Here is a 15741-nt window from a genome sequence, read left to right on the forward strand (position 1 = left end):
AGAGAAGGGGCTGCTGCGAACACTCACAGCAGCCGGACAGGGTGCTCTGGCTGCGAAGAGAGTCTGCTAAGGCCCCAACAGAGCCCCAGCCCCCAGCTCCCTGCACTTCCCCGAGGCCAGGCGAGTACAGCCAGCTCCCTCCCTCCACAGGCTCCCCAGGGGCATCTGGCCCAGACCAGGACAGCTGGAATTCACATCCGGGTCGGCACAGGCCTCTTCCTTTTACTCTTCCCTGGAAAAGTCTTCTACTTTCCACGTCATCTGACCAGGAAATAATCCTTGCAACTCCTGGACAGGGTCTGCTCTCAGTACAAGGGAGGGAGTTGATCTCTACCAGCCCGAGGGGCTGCAGCCTCCTTCTCAGGCCACTCAGATCAGTGGGACGAAAAAAAAAAAAAAACTCCAGGAGCAGGGGTCTGGGGGATGATGACTTATACAAGCGAAGGCAGGAATCTTATGGACACGAAAAACCAAACAATGTTTGCAAAAGCAACTTCAAGCCTGTAAAAGCTGGTTTGAAAATTTGTTTAAAAGGGACACTGTTGAGTAATACATACCCACTGGAGACTCACCAGAGTCTGGGCTGTGGCTCCTGGGGCTTCTTTTTTTTTTTTTTTTTTTTTTTGTGGTCCTAGGGACATCCTACCTCTGAGATCTCCACCCCTAGCCCGACTTTTTTTTTTTTTTTTTTTTTTTGGTGGTACTGGGGTTCCTGGAAGCCCTTCTACCTCCGGGCTACACTCCCAGACCCTATTTTTACATTTTTATCTGGAAACAGGGTCTCCTAAGCCAACGCGCACGCGGCTGGCTTCCAACCTGCGCGATCCTCCTGTCTCCGTCTCCCAAGCTCGGGGATTACAAGCGTGCGCCACCACGCCCGGCTTATTCTTTATTTTGAGACAGGGTCTTACTAAGTTGCAGAGGACCTCACAAGTTGCTGAGGCTGACCGTGAACCTGTGATCTTCCTGTCTCCGTCTCCCAAGTACTAGGGTTATAGGCGTGCACCGCCACGCCCAGCTTTGGACTGTGGCTTCTAAGTAAAAAAGTTGGTGTTTCAGGAGAAGAGTTACAATAAAGAGCAGGTTTGTAACACGATAAAATTGGGTGTTCTAGAAGGAAAGAGTCTTCAGAAATAGTTCCCTATTCATATCCAGAGCTGCATCGTAAGTACCCAATACACACTCACCAGATGTATACTTAACTGGTACAATCTGATACTTAACTGTATTTATAAAATGTATTCTATACCTGGGCATGGTGATGCATGGCTATAATCCCAGTAGCTGGGGGCTCAGATAGGAAGACCACAGGTTCGAGTTCAGCCTCAGCAACTTAGCAAGACTGTTTCAAAAAATAATAATAAAATAAAGGACCGAGGGTATAACTCAAGAGGTCAAATACCCCAAGTTCAATCCCCATATCACACATGTCTGCAGGTGAGTATATATAATATTTAACATTTATTTATTTATTTATTTATTTAAATGACATTCAGAGTGTTTTCGTGTCGGAATTCACTATTGGCTATGGACCTGCATTTTGCTGAGGTATTATGTAAGTCCTTCAGGAAACCAGGTCAATACAATTTCTGCAGTCGACGAAGTGGTACAACGTGAGAGGGTGTTCACATGTATATGAGTTCAAGTACGCACTCCAGGGAAAAGTTGGGAAGGAAACAGACAGACCCTTTGCCACTAGAGACTAGAGGCCACTGAGCCACCGGGAGCTGCGGGTCCTGGGGGAGTCTGAGTTCATCTTGAGCAGAACCAGCATGATTCTGTGTTTCCCTGGGGTGGTAGTTTTGTAGCTGCTGTCAAGGGGTGGAGTCTGCCTCCCCGCTCCTTGACTCTCCATTGGCCCTGTGGCTGGCTTTGACCAATAGAAAGAGCTGGAAGCAGTGACACATGGGTCTAGGCCTCAGGAGGTCTTACAGCTCTGCCTTGGCGCCCTGGGAGGCCTTCCTCCACCTGGGCTAGGTTGCTGGAGGACGAGCACCCCGTCGGGAGAAGCAGACCCCACACCGAACTGTCCCTGGCTGCCCCGGGGCACTGCTGCCCGCTGAGTGATTCCGGGCAAGACCAGAAGAGCCACCCAGCAGAACCCAGCCAAACCGCCACACAACGGGACCGTGAACTCGAGAACTATTTGTTGTTTCAGTGAGTCATTACATTTGGAAGTGTTTGTCACACAGCAGAACTGAGATACTTTAAGAATATATCTGCCATATGTGTTTACATTATGGCTGTCTCGCGCAACTGGAGGGACTTAGTTAATCGCAGAGAATCCTGGTGTCTCCTTCATAAAGTCTTAACTCTCTGGATGACGGCACAAAAGATCTGGAAGGACCCTCTGGAAGTCCAACACCTTATTCCACAGAGTTCGAGAAAGCAAAAGTTCAGGAAAAACGAGGGGCTGCGTTCATTCATCACGCAAACATTCCCTCAGTGCCTTCCCTGTGCCCCTCGGGGGGTCCCTGGCAGTGAGTCAGAGAGGAAAACCATTTCCCCAGGGAGGTCCCAATCCAGCGTGAAATCAGACGTTAACCAATATCAGCCGGCTAGGCAGACAACCACTGCGGCCAACGCTGCCGTGAGTCAAGCTGCCGCGGTGCTGGGAGGGAGACTCCCGGGGAGGCCACTTAATTTGGATCTGAAGGACTCAAGAGCTCTCTGAGGGAGTGGCATTCAAAAGGCTGAAGCAGGTGGTGGCGTCTTGGGGTGGGACAGGCTCTCCCCGGGGAGGGGCTGGGCTATCATGTGCGACCCTGAGTCCCACTGTTGAGGTCGCCATGCTTGGCCAAGTCAGTCAATAGCCTCAACTGCCCTGTGTACAAAACAGACTGGGTGGTAATTTCTTCTTTGTTTCTTGGAGGATGGTGGTGGTGGTGGTACTGGGGATTGAACCCAAGGATATTCTACTCTGATTACACCTCTAGCCCATTTATTCATTTTATGTTTGTATGTATGTATGTTGTGTATATATGTATGGATTTATTACTTTGAAACAGGTCTTGCTAAGTTGCTGAGGGCCTCATGAAATTGCTGAGGCTGGCCTCGAACCTGCGATCCTGCTGTCTCAGCCCAGCTGGTAATATCTCCTTCTTGAGGCTGCCGTGAAGATTGGCTAAACTAGCCACTGAGAAGGGCTTCACAAAGAGAAGGTGCGGAAGCGGGTCACTGGTGCTGCGGCTCGGGGCTCGGGGAAGAGGTGTCTCAAGAACTGCGGCCCTTTTGTCCCAGCCTCAGGAGGACACGGAGCCCCTGAGTCCCGCTTTCCCTTCCTGGTGGAATGATGGTACCAATTCTTGCCATCACGCTCAAGCCAGAACGGACTTCACGGTGGGCCGGTTCTAAAACGCCAAGAGACTGCAACAGAGACACTGGGAAGGTCCCACTGAGCGCCCGGCAGTGAGCTCTGATCTCTGGAGATCACCACGTCTCCAAGCCTACTATGGATACTTAAATGACATCAGCGGATGCTCCCAGACCCGGAGTCCAGCGGGCTGGCACAGGCCACAGCCACAACAGAGGGCTTTGCTGGTGCAGCACGATACCCCAACAGGGCCGGGCCAGAGAAGGGTCTGGGTTATGGCCCTGGCATGAGCACCCACGCTGCGCAGGGAAGGAGGTGTGGTACCCTGCAGATGGGGACCACAACATCTTCCTCCCTGACGATGCTCTCTCAGGGACACAGGCCCATGTCTTACTCATCTTACGGCCTCATGGGACCTGTCATCGAGTAAGGGACATAAATGTCCATGCATCATAGGTTTCTGCTTCCCCAGACAGAAGACATGGGCCCAGAGCCTGGTAGCTGAGGGGCCACGCAGCTTGGACCGTGTAGACAGAGAGTGCAGGTCAGCCCCGGGCCAGGCTCCCCAAGTCTTTCAGCAGTTCCGAGCCAGCTCCTCAGTCCCCGTCCAGCACCCTGAGCCAGTGTCACCCTGCAGACACTGCTGGGGTGCCAGGACCTGGAGTGAGGACCCTCCCTGCAGTCACAGTCTACAGAGGGGACCCTCCCAGCACCTTGGCCTGTACCAAGGACTTGCCAAAGACTCCCAGCTCCCAGCTCCCAGTGCTCGGGCAGGGAAAAAGGTTAATGTTCAACGCCCCATGGAAATCTGATTCAAGCCGGCATCTGTGAGCCCCAAGGAGCTGTGCTGGGGTCGGGACAGCCCCGCCCAGGGAGTGCCGGGTCCCCCTCACCACCAGAGAGGACCGGAGGCCTCTCTCCTCCCTGTGTGCCAGCTGCAAGCCCAGTGGCGCTAGACAGTTCACTCCAGGTGGGTGGGACAAGCCTGCAAAGCTGAGCGTGTCCCCAGGTGTTGAGCAAGAGGCAGGGAGCCCCAGGCCTCCACTCTGGGAGGCTGCCACCTGCCTGAGCCCTGGGGAACTTGGCCAGCACGTTCTGAGTCCCCTCAATGGTGCCGCTTGAAGCCAACAGTAGCCAGGTAGTTAATTTACCCAAAACACGACTGTCCCGATTTGATTGTCCCTTAAAGACTCAGCTGATATATATATATATATATATATATATATATATATATATATATATATATTTTTTTTTTTTTTTTTGCAGTACTGGGGATAGAGCCCAGGGGCATTGTACCCCTGAGCTACACCCCCAGCCCTATCTTTTTAGTCTTTTTATTTATATGTATATATTTGGGGGGGGTCTGGGAATAGAACCTAGGGGCATTCGACCTCCGAGCTACAGCCCCTGCCCTATTTTTTTCTTCATTTTTTGAAACAGGGTCTCACTAAGTTACGGAGGGCCTCACTAAGTAGCTGAAGCTGTTCGCAAACCACGATCCTCAGGTCTCAGCCTCCCAAATGCTGGGATTACAAGCGTGCACCACCACGCCCGGCTTAGACTTTTTATTTTTTATATTTTTGCGGGTCTGGGGATGGAACCCAGAGGCATTTGACCTCCAAGCTACACCCCCTGCCCAATTTTTTATTCTTTATTTTTTTGAAACAGGGTCTCACTGAGTTGCAGAGGGCCTCATTAAGTAGCTGAGGCTGTCCGCGAACCGCGATCCTCCAGTCTCAGCCTCCCGAATGCTGGGATGACAAGCATGTGCCACCACGCCCAGCTCAGCTGACACTGTTGAACATTCTGAGAGAGGACAGTAGTGGGCCATGCCCCCCAATGCTGAACCCCTCCTGCCTTTACCCCAGGAACAGCTGGGCTCCAGCCAGCCGGGGCTGAGACCCCTCGGGGAAGGCGGGCACCCACCTGGCTGGTTGACAGGAGCTCTGGGTTTCCGTCACTCATCCCCAGGTAGGCACTGTCACCATCAAACTAGAACAGAGAGAGAGAAGCAGAGCTGAGTGCAAGGTTCTCGGGGGAGGGGGCAGGAGAGGCCGCCGCCGGGGCTGAGGGTCCTCACGAGTCACATGCGGACAATGTCAGGATGAGCTATGGCGGGCCCGTGCCTTGAGATGGTGTCATACACAGGGCTCCCTGGAAGCAGAGCCCGAGGCCAGGGTTCAAAGGCAGGTGATTGTCAAGGGAGCGCTGTTTAGGAATAACCTTCCAGGGGGGAGGGCAGGCGGGCAGGCTGTGGCCGGAGCAGGCGGCCCCCACTGGGCCAGGGACAGTTATCCAGAGGCTGGACCACTGTGAGCCGCTTGGAGCTGGTGCTCACAGCGCATGGGGGCAAATGGCCATTTTGTTTTAATTGAACTTTTTTTTTTTTTGTACTAGAGGTTGATCCCAGAAGCAGTCTACCTCTGTGCTACACCCACCCGCCCCCCAGCCCTATTTTATTATTTTATTTTAATTTTGTGGGTCTGGGGGTGAAACCCAGGGGCACTTGACCTCTGAGCTACACCCCTTGCCCTATTTTTTATTCTTCATTTTGAAACAGGGTCTCACTGAGTTGCAGAGGGTCTCACTAAGTAGCTGAGGCTGTCCGCGAACCGCGATCCTCAGGTCTCAGCCTCCCGAATACTGGGATTACAAGTGTGTGCCACCATGCCCAGCTAGCCTACTTTATTTTTTTATTTGAAACAGGGTCTCACTAAGCTGCCGAGGGTCTTGCTAAGTTGCTGAGACCAGCCTAAAACCTGTCTCAGTCTCTCAAGTACTGGGATTACAGGAGGGCACCACCACGCCCAGCTTTAATGAACACTTTATTAGCATATAGTCCTGAGGTTGAAAATTCCAAAGGCACACACCCTCCCAGGCGGCTAGCGTACTACACACACACACACACACACACACACACACACGCGCGCGCGCGCGCGCCTCTCGCCTCGTGTTTCTCCTAGCACCGCATCTTGGAAAGCGCTTTACGCCAGAACATAATTCTTCCTGCCGGCACCTAATATTCCTTCGTAAGGAGATAACAGACACGAAACTAGCTCAGCACGGGGCGGCTACGCTGTTCCTAGCTGTTTGCTATTCCAACATCTCTGCCCTGAATATGTCCGGGCCTCTGCCACTGTGCAGGGGTGTGAGTTTATCTGCAGGACGAATTTGTCAAGTGTAATCGCTGAGTCCAACAGTGCGTGCGTTGGCAAACGGTGCTAACCATCACCGTGCGGCCACTGCCCCGCTGTGCAGGGGAGCAGCGCGCACTCTTCTCTCTGGGGTCTCTGGCTCAGATGCCGCCTCCCCCGCCGCCTCTCCGGATGCTTCACCTTGAAGGCCTACCTTGCTTTGTCACTGCCCTCTACCTTCTAGCGCCCTCTATCATCCGCTATTTATCATGCCATTGCTAACAGTTGGGTTTTCTTACTAAACTGGCCGAGGGTCAGGAATCTTAGTCAGCCCGAGCGCTGATGCCTCCCACCCTCGTAGGACCGTGCCCCGCACCAAGGAGATGCCCAATGAATGTCTGTTATTCGGGGGCGGTGGTCCACGCCCGTAAGCCCGGGACCTGGGAAGCTGAGACAGGAGGACCGCAGGTTCATGACCAGCCTCACAATTTAATAAGATGCTTGGCAACTTGGCGAGACTCTATTTAAAAGAACAAAAAAATAAAATGGGGCCGGGGGTGTGGTGCAGAGGTAGAATGCCCCCGGGTTCAATCTCCAGCACCTAAAGGAAAACTTTAAAAAAGCTGTCAGGTCCCACTTGGTTTGTCATCATGGCTGATGATCATTCTGATTAAAGCAAACCCTTTTCAAAATGATCTAGAGCCGGCTGTGTTGGCGCACACCCGTGAGCCCAGTACTTGGGAGGCTGAGACAGGAGGATCAGGGTTCATGGACAGCCTCAGCTATTCAGTGAGGCCCTCTGCAACTTAGTGAGACCCTGTTTCAAAATAAAGAATACAAAATAAGGGCTAGGGATATAGCTCAGAGGTAGAATGCCCCTGGGTTAAAAAAAATCATATATAATCTATAAGTATATTCTAATAGAAAGAATGATTAGAAATAGAGGGGAACTTGCCGGGCGTGGTGGCGCACTCTTGTAATCCCAGCACTTGGGAGGCTGAGACCAGAGGATCGTGGTTTGCGGACAGCCTCAGCTACTTAGTGAGGCCCTCCACAACTTAGTGAGACTGTGTTTCAAAATAAAGAATAAAAAACAGGGCAGGGGGTGTAGCTCGGAGGTCAAATGCCCCTGGGTTCCATCCCCAGACTCACAGAAAAGAAAAAGATAAAGCAACAGAGGGGAACTAGGTGTAACCAGGCATCTGGAACACTGCGTAAAACAGCAGTAGCCAAACAGCATGGTGTAGGTTGGAAATTTAACAAGATGTAACGAAAGAGCAGGGGGAACGATGTCCCCCAAACCTGCACAGTAGCCCACTTTATTAAGTGCTGGCTGCGACCACCGCCTCGAGCCGCCACCGCCTCGAGGGGCCGCGTCCCCCGCGTGCGCAGCAGGCAAGCGAGCCATGGCTACTCGCGAGCTCTGAACGCCCTTGGCGCTGGGCGGCTGGCGTTACAGAACGGATTTTTAAGCAGCCCGATGAAGTGGTCTTTTCCCAGTTGAGAACCGAGGGGTAGAGAGCAGAGTTCCCAAAGGTACACAGCTGGAGAGAGAGCGGATTCCAGGGTCTCTGGTTTGCTCTGTGCGGCTCTGAGCCGCTTGAGGCAGAGATCAAGGCTTATCTAGATCCTTTGGTGTGATCACCAACCAGCCTAAGGGCCTGGCACACAACAGGTGCTTGCTAGTGTGATAGGGGTTCGGGAGAGGGAGGAGTTTTCTGTGGCAAGCAGTGCCCGTGGCCTGGGAAGGGAGACCCTGGACTTGGGGATTTGGGGGCTGGGGCGATGGGTCCCCATGAGATCACCAAGGAGTCCTTGGCAAGGATAGGCAGTCTCGGCTAGATCCTTCACACAGTGCTCTGGACCTGCAGGGCTGAGCTGCGGTGCGCAGACACCCAAAGGGGAGGGGACCTGCCAGCTACAGCTGCCACCTCTGCCAGGGCTCTCCTTGGCGGGGAGGCAGGAGGGGACAGTGGCTTCCTTTGGCCTGCCCTTCAGGACATTATGGCCTGGGCTTACCCCCTCAGGCCTCCTTGTGTGAGACTCTTTGGGGAAAAGAGCCCATAAGCCCAGGAGATGACAGACACTGCAGGGCCACCTCCTCCTCCATCTGTGCACAAACAAGACAGGAAGCGCTCACGTACACACCACCACCAGCACGTGCAGAGGCGAGCACAGGGGTATACGGCGCGCGCAGTGTGCAGAGATGTCTGTGTGGGCCATGTCGGCACAGCTCAGGGTTCAACAGAGCACACGGTCACACACGTCGCACGCCCATGGATGACACATGCCAGCCCAAACCAACGTCATAGAGCACAAGGACAAGCGTGCTGCTGTGCACGATCCCACAGCAGGCACGCGCAGGAAAGGAGGGCTCGCCAGGTGCGTGCAAATACACCGTGCAACTGCAACCGTCTGCTGTGATGCCCATTCACACGAACACAACACACACGGCGTGTGCATGGGCAGAGATGCGCAGAAACTGCGATTCTGCGTGTGCTTCACGGTTTATCAGGCCCTTGGCCCGCAATCCTTTTCACACAGCACAACCTTCTGCGGGCCTTAAAACGGGAAGAGAAGATGGAGGCCGAAACAACGGCCTAAGAATTGCCCTGGAACGCCAGGAGAGCGTCCTGTCACCGCTGACTGGAATAGATTAATTTCCCCCATTTCATATTCTAATTATAATTCCTTTTCCCATTGCCATCTTCAGTCCTCATTACAGCTGGAAGATTGTTCTGCAAAAGCCAGGCCTTCATCTTCTCTTCCCAAGAGTTTTGTCATGGAAATGAGTTTTAGAATCTGAAAGAACCCACATTTTTGCAAATATCGAATGTGTAGGGATAACCCTTTCGTGACGGCCACCAGGGACACAGCTCACAGAGCCTTCTAAAAGGTCTGTGTCTCCCTACACTGTGTGGTCCCCAAAGGGAGAGGGGCTCCCGGGCCCCTATTCCAACAGCCACCCCCAACCCAAGCACACTGTGTTCCCCGAAAGGATGCCTTTTAAAATCTTTTTTTTTTTTTTTGCACGTGGTAATGGGGATTGAACCCAGAGGTGCTCTACCTCTGAGCTATACCCTCAGCCCTATTTTATTTTTTATTTTGAAATAGGATCTCACACGGAGTTGCCGAGAGACTCACTAAGCTGCCGAGGCTGTCCGCAAACCTCCGATCCTCCCGTGCCAGCCTCCCAAGTACTGGGATGACAGGCGTGCGCCGCCACGCCCGGCTCGTTTCTTGGTCTTCGAGGCAGCTTAGCAAACAGGCAGCGGAAGAGGGAGCCCTGGCCTTTTGCCGTCTCTCTCATCTCCATCTGTTCCCCTTCAGCCAAGTTCCTTAACTGCTCAGCTCCCTCGTTCTCCTGACCCACGGAGTGGCTGGCTCATGACAGGTGTAAATTAAAGACCTGTGGATGGGCATGTGATTAGTGGGTGTTTGAGAGGGAGGCGGGGAGTAAAGGATGGGGCGGAAGGGTGAGTGGACTGACAAAGGGGTAGACACACAGATGAATGGCAGATGGGTGCGCGGGTGGCTGGAGGGACGGACAGTGGGATGATGGATGGTCTCCATGAGCAACATCCAACAGAAACATAGTGCAAGTCGTAAGTGTGAGCTGCGTGTGTGCTTTTTAATTTTCTAGTAGTTACGGTTTTCAGAGGGAAATATAAACAGGCAAAATTAATTTTAACAATGTATTCTATCTAACCCAATATATTTACAGGAGTATGATTTCACCATATAATCGATGTAAACATTATTTGTTTATTCTGCAGTACTGAGGACTGAGCCCAGGGGTATTCTAACTCCAAGCTACACTCCTAGCTCTTTTCACTGTTTTGTTTTGAAACGGGGTCTCATTAGATTGCTGAGGGCCTCATTAAGTAGCCGAGGCTGGCCTGGAACCTGCGATCCTCCTGTCTCAGCCTCCCAACTACTGGGATTACAGGTGTGAGCTACCATACCTGACAATTTATTATTTTTTTTCGTGTGTGTGGTACTGGGGATGGAACCCAGGGGCATTCTATCTCTAAGCTAAACCCCCGAACCTATTTTTATTCTTTATTTTGAAACAAGGTCTCACTAAGTTGCAGAGGGCCTCACTAAGTAGCTGAGGCTGTCCCTGGGTGAACCACGATCCTCCTGTCTCAACCTCCCAAATGCTGGCATTACAAGCATGCGCCACCCCGGCTACCACAACTTATTAATTATTAATTGGCTTTTTTGTTAATGGGATGAAGGGATGGCTAGCTAGGTGGACGCAGGCATGGGTGGGTGTGTTGATGGGAGTTGGGATGTGAGGATGAGGAGGATGGTATGAGTGAGAGGAGACAGGTGAATGGGAGATGGTTGGAATGTGGGTGAGATAGACAGACTCAGGGCTGTGCTGGGTGCTGGGATTCACAGACAGATGCGTAGATGGGCAGCTGCCTGGGTGGAGAGAGGGATGAATGGGTGTGGGTGGCAGGTGGTGGATGGGGAGGTATTTCTTCCTCACTCTAGTTACACTTCCCTGGACAATGGCATGGTTTCTTGGGGCTGCAACATGTCACCAACTTTCAACTCCTCATCTCTAGCTAAGTTACCTCCAAATTTCAATGTACGGTTTCTCCCCGGACAACTCCCCCATTTGGCTTCTGAGAGCTTCAAATTCAACACAACCAACACTGAGCTCCTGACCTGTGTGCTGACTTGCTCTCCCTCCAGCCTCCCCAAGATAATGGGGGTCACCTCCCACACTCCCACATCAGTGCCTGGACGTGACTCTGGACCCCTTTCCTCCTGACCCCCAGGCCAGCACCCACGCCAGGCTTTCTGCTCAGTAACCCCGCGACACATCTTCTACCCTGGCTATCGCTAGGGATCTTTGGGCGATCATTTCTCAGACCAAAATCCTGCCCGGGACTCCACACCACTCAGCCTTGTGTCCAGGACCTCCAGGATGACCGGCCCTGGCCCTCGGGTCCCGGACCCTCGGGGTTGTAGAGCTCTCCAGGGTCCCTCCATCAGCTGGATACTCTCCTCCATCTCTCCACTCACTGAAATCCAACTCTTCCTAAGGCCATATTTGTTTATTTATTTTCTGGCTGAGCACTCTATCCCAACAGTCTTGCTTTTACGCACCCCTATTCTTGGGTCTGACCTGAAAGTGTCCTTGTAGGTTCACTTTGAACCTAATTCATTCCCACATAGCGTAGCAGACTGCGTAAGGACACTGATTCTCGAGTCTGCGCACTGGTTCCGGTACCCACTGGCTGTGTGACCTTGGCTTTAACTTCTCTTCATTTATGGAACAGTAATGATAACAGCTAACATTCTTTGTTTTTTTTTTTTTTTCTTTTTAGTGGTAATTTGGGATTGAACCCAGGGTATTCTACCTCTGAGCTACATCTCTAGCTGTACTTTAAAAAAATTTTTTTTTGAAACAGGGTCTCACTAAATTGCAGAGGGCTTCGCTAAGTGTCTGAGGCTGGCCACGAACCTGCAATCCTCCTGTCTCAGCCTCCCAGGTACTGGGATTGCCGGCCTGCGCCACCAGGCCCGTTAATGGCAGCTAATAAGTTTAACTCGCGAGGTTCTTAATATCTGTTATCAAACATCTGATAGGAGTCAACATTGATAATACAATGTTTAATAAGGCTAACTATTTTTGAGAAGTGGTTAATAAATGTTATCTTATTGTTGTTATTCTATGTAAACTCATATCCCCTTAGCAGCCCCAAACCCCCTCGGCCTAGCGGACAGCCTTGTCTGCCTTATCACTGAGAGATCGGGCCTCAGCCACCCTGTCTGCTCTCGAGCCCGCCCCTATTATTTCCATCACACCCATCCTGACTTCTTTAGTCTGAAAAGGTACAGAGGCTCCCTCCCATTCAAGGCCAGCCCCTTACCTTAACTCTGTCTCCCCCATGCCTTCCTTCAACTCCTTCTTTTTTTGGGGGGTGGGGGTTCTGGGTCTAAGACGGAATTTCAGTGTGCGGAGGCAAGAGGCCAGCCAGTGCCTTCGCTGTACTGTGTGCCAAGCGCCTACCAGCACCAAAGAACAGGCTTCCAAAGGGGCGGATTTACGGTAAGTGAAATTTTGTTGCTGCCCCGGGGAACTCGCAATCATGGGAATAAATGATCACAAGGCCCCAAAACGAGGGGGAAGCAAAGGGTAAAATTTAGAGGTTCCGGAGGGGGTCGCCGAATGCTATCTAGTGTGTGCTTACTGTATACCAGGTCCTGCACAGGATGCCAGGTGTACCACAGTGGTCAGAAAACAACCCTGCCTTCAAGGAGCGCCCCAGTCTCCAGATAGGCCGACGGCTCCCAGCTCTCTGCCTGCGCTCCAAACCCGTAATGGGAAAGATGGAAAAGATAGGCCAGGTCCCAAGCTGCAAAATCACTCGATCACAAAACCAGTTTAAAATCCATCCTAGCCGGGCGTGGTGGCGCACGCTTGTAATCCCCGCGCTTGGGAGGCTGAGACAGGAGGATCGCACAGCCTCAGCTACTGAGTGAGGCCCCGTTTCCAAATAAATTATAAAATAGGTCTGGGAGTGTAGCCCGGAGGTAGAAAGCCCCTGGGTTCCATCTCCAGTACCAAAAATAAATAAATAAATAAATCCGTCCATCCATCCATCCTGACTGGTCAGGGACAGCTTTGCAACGATTCAGACTTGGAAAGTCAAGCCGCCGAGAACAGTCCTACTCCAGCGTCCACATGTCCACAGCTGGGGACAGCCAGCCCCAGCCGCCTGCTCTGAATGTCCTGTCCCAGGAGTCTACGCTTCCCGAAGCCCTGCAAGCCCAGCGCTGGCTTGATTTGGAAAAACTAGCAGAGCACAGCACTGAATCCAGCGCATGGGTTCAGACATTGAGCCACGCCTCCTTTCTGATACCCATGGCCAAAGCGGGGGTGGGGGGGGGTCTTGAAACTGGCTGGAAAGCTCTCTGCCTGGCCACACAGGAGGCCTGACAGCCAAGGCTGCTCCGAGCACGGGCCAGGGAGCAGGTATTGTATACCAGCCCCTGTCCCAGAGTTGTGCCCGGTCGTCCCTAGATGCCAAGAAACCCCAAGGCTGCCGTGAACAGCCTCACTGTAGAAATGAGCCAGGCTGGGCCCCATGTGGTTGGGAGCTTGCCTGAAGTCAGCCAGCCCTTTTGAACCTGGCCTTGACCTCAGGTAACAGAGCAACCGTGCTCTGGCCAGGCGTGATGGCGCACACCTGCAACCCCAGTACTTGGGAGACTGAGACAGGAGGACTGCAGGTTCAAGGCCAGCCTCAGCAACTTAGCAAGACCTTATTTCAAAATTAAAAAGGTCTAAGGAATATAGCTTAAAAGTAAAATGGCCCTGAGTTCAATCCCAAGTACAAAAAAAAAAAAAGAAAAATAAGAAAAAAGCAAAAAGGAGGAAGTGTTCCGAAGACGCTGCAGCTCCCGCCCTCTGCACAGACAGATCAAAGACCACAGACGCACAGCGCTCAGCCCAGCTAATCGCAGATACCGAGAGATGTGCTCGCAGATCTGAAGAGTCAACAATCAAAGCAGCGTGCCTGCGCCTGCCGGGCCACCGTGAGAACACTCCGCACAGGCACGAGCCGCTCAGGAGACAGAGGCAGCGCCCGTGGCAGCCGCGATGTGGGCCGGCGGAGAGCGCGGCTGCCCGTCGAAATCTCAGGGCCAGATACGTACCGGGACCAGGGAGCTGCTGGTGGGGAAGGCAGGGCAGAGAGGCCTACAGGCTTGGCAAGGAATGGGGCCCAAAGCCAGGCCCCCCGAGTCCAGGCCCAACACCACTTAGCCAGCATGACTGCGGGTTAACAAGCAGTGACCTGGTGCCTGGGGCTGGGGTTCAAGTCCTGAGCTTAAGCCACGTATGGGGGGGACATGCCTGAAATCCCAGTACTTGGGAGGCGGAGACAGGAGGATCCGGGTTCGCGGCCAGCCTCGGCTACTTAGTGAGGCCCTCTGCAACTTTGTGAGAACCTGTTTCAAAATAAAAGAATAAGCCGGGCGTGGTGGCGCTCGCTTGTCATCCCAGCATTTGGGAGGCTGAGACAGGAGGATCGCGGTTCGCAGACAGCCTCTGCTACTTAGTGAGGCCCTTTGCAACTCCGTGAGACGCTGTTTCGAAATAAAGAATAAAAAACAGGCTGGGGATGTAGCTTAGAGGTAGAATGCCCCTGGGTTCCATCCCCAGTACCGCAAAATAAAATAAAATAAAAATAAAAGAATAAGATAGGGCAGGAGGTATAGCTCAGAGGTAGAATGCCCCTGGGTTCAATCCCCAGTACTGAAAAAGTAAAATAAAATATCTGGGCTTATTGCTTTAACTAAGTTACTGTCCCCCGTTTTGCTCATCTGGAAAATGGGTGTGACGGCCACTGGGATTCATTAAGTTACAATACAGGCCGCACTGCCAGATGTTGCTGGCGCACTTCTATAATCCCAGTATTTGGGAGACTGAGACAGGAGGATCGCAGGTTTGAGGCTAGCCTCAGCAACTTAGCAAGGCCCTCCACAAGTTAGTGATCACACACACACACACACACACACACACACACGGAAAGTGCCAAGGGGTCGAGAAAAAGCCCTCAATAATTTTGAGCTATTTCTTACTGTATTATTTACTCCTCACAAGACACCTGCAAAGTCGCAGCAACCCCCTCTCTCTGTTATGGAGAAGCTGGGGGGTGGGGGGTCCAGCCGCCTCTGAGAGCTTAGTCTTAGGAAAGAGCCCCCACCCTCTGTGTGTACCACATGGGACTTAAAATGAAAGTCGTAAGAAAGTCCAAATGAGGGTTTATTTTTTGCTACGGTGACGACTTTCAACTCTTTGTTCCTGAAATATCGACCGTCATTTTCTCTCCCATAATATCTTTCTCCTGATTGGTGCGCCTCTTTGCGGAGGAAACGCAGGGCTTTCTGAGCTCATGTGGAAATGTGGCACTATGTAGCCCAGAGAGGCGAGGGAACCCTGCCGAGACAACACAGCCAAGGATGCCTCTGCCTGAGTCTGGAGACCAGGATGCTGGTCCCCAGAAGTCCACCCTGGCCCCGTGCAAGCTCTGGGACTGAGCCTTCTCCACCCACGAGGAGAGACAGGACCGTGGCACAGCCTGCCAGAGGGGATAGGAAGGTGCCCGTGGGCTTCTGCAGGACCGACCTCCTTGCTATTAGGAGTTGGTGTCATTATTTCAGTTAATTAAAAAAAAAATAACTCTAAGAGGTGACGTAAAAATAGCAGTGGTCAGCCGGGCGCGGTGGCGCCCGCCCGTAACCCCAGTACTTGGGAAGCTGAACAGG

The 15741-nt window shown here is 52.5% G+C and overlaps 1 protein-coding gene across 1 annotated transcript in view; it reads right to left on the reverse strand.

The window, feature by feature from the left end:
• The window catches only part of TOX2 (TOX high mobility group box family member 2), a gene marked incomplete at both ends in the record, with an annotated part of 131045 nt that overhangs the window by 69819 nt on the left and 45485 nt on the right, over positions 1 to 15741 (reverse strand). The window contains one exon of the mRNA XM_080716504.1: positions 5240 to 5305. Coding sequence (XP_080572630.1) covers positions 5240 to 5305 — 66 coding nt within the window. The remainder of the gene's footprint in view (positions 1 to 5239; positions 5306 to 15741) is intronic.

This window comes from Muscardinus avellanarius, assembly GCF_963383645.1.
Source record: "Muscardinus avellanarius genome assembly, chromosome: 19".
Classification (NCBI taxonomy): domain Eukaryota; kingdom Metazoa; phylum Chordata; class Mammalia; order Rodentia; family Gliridae; genus Muscardinus; species Muscardinus avellanarius.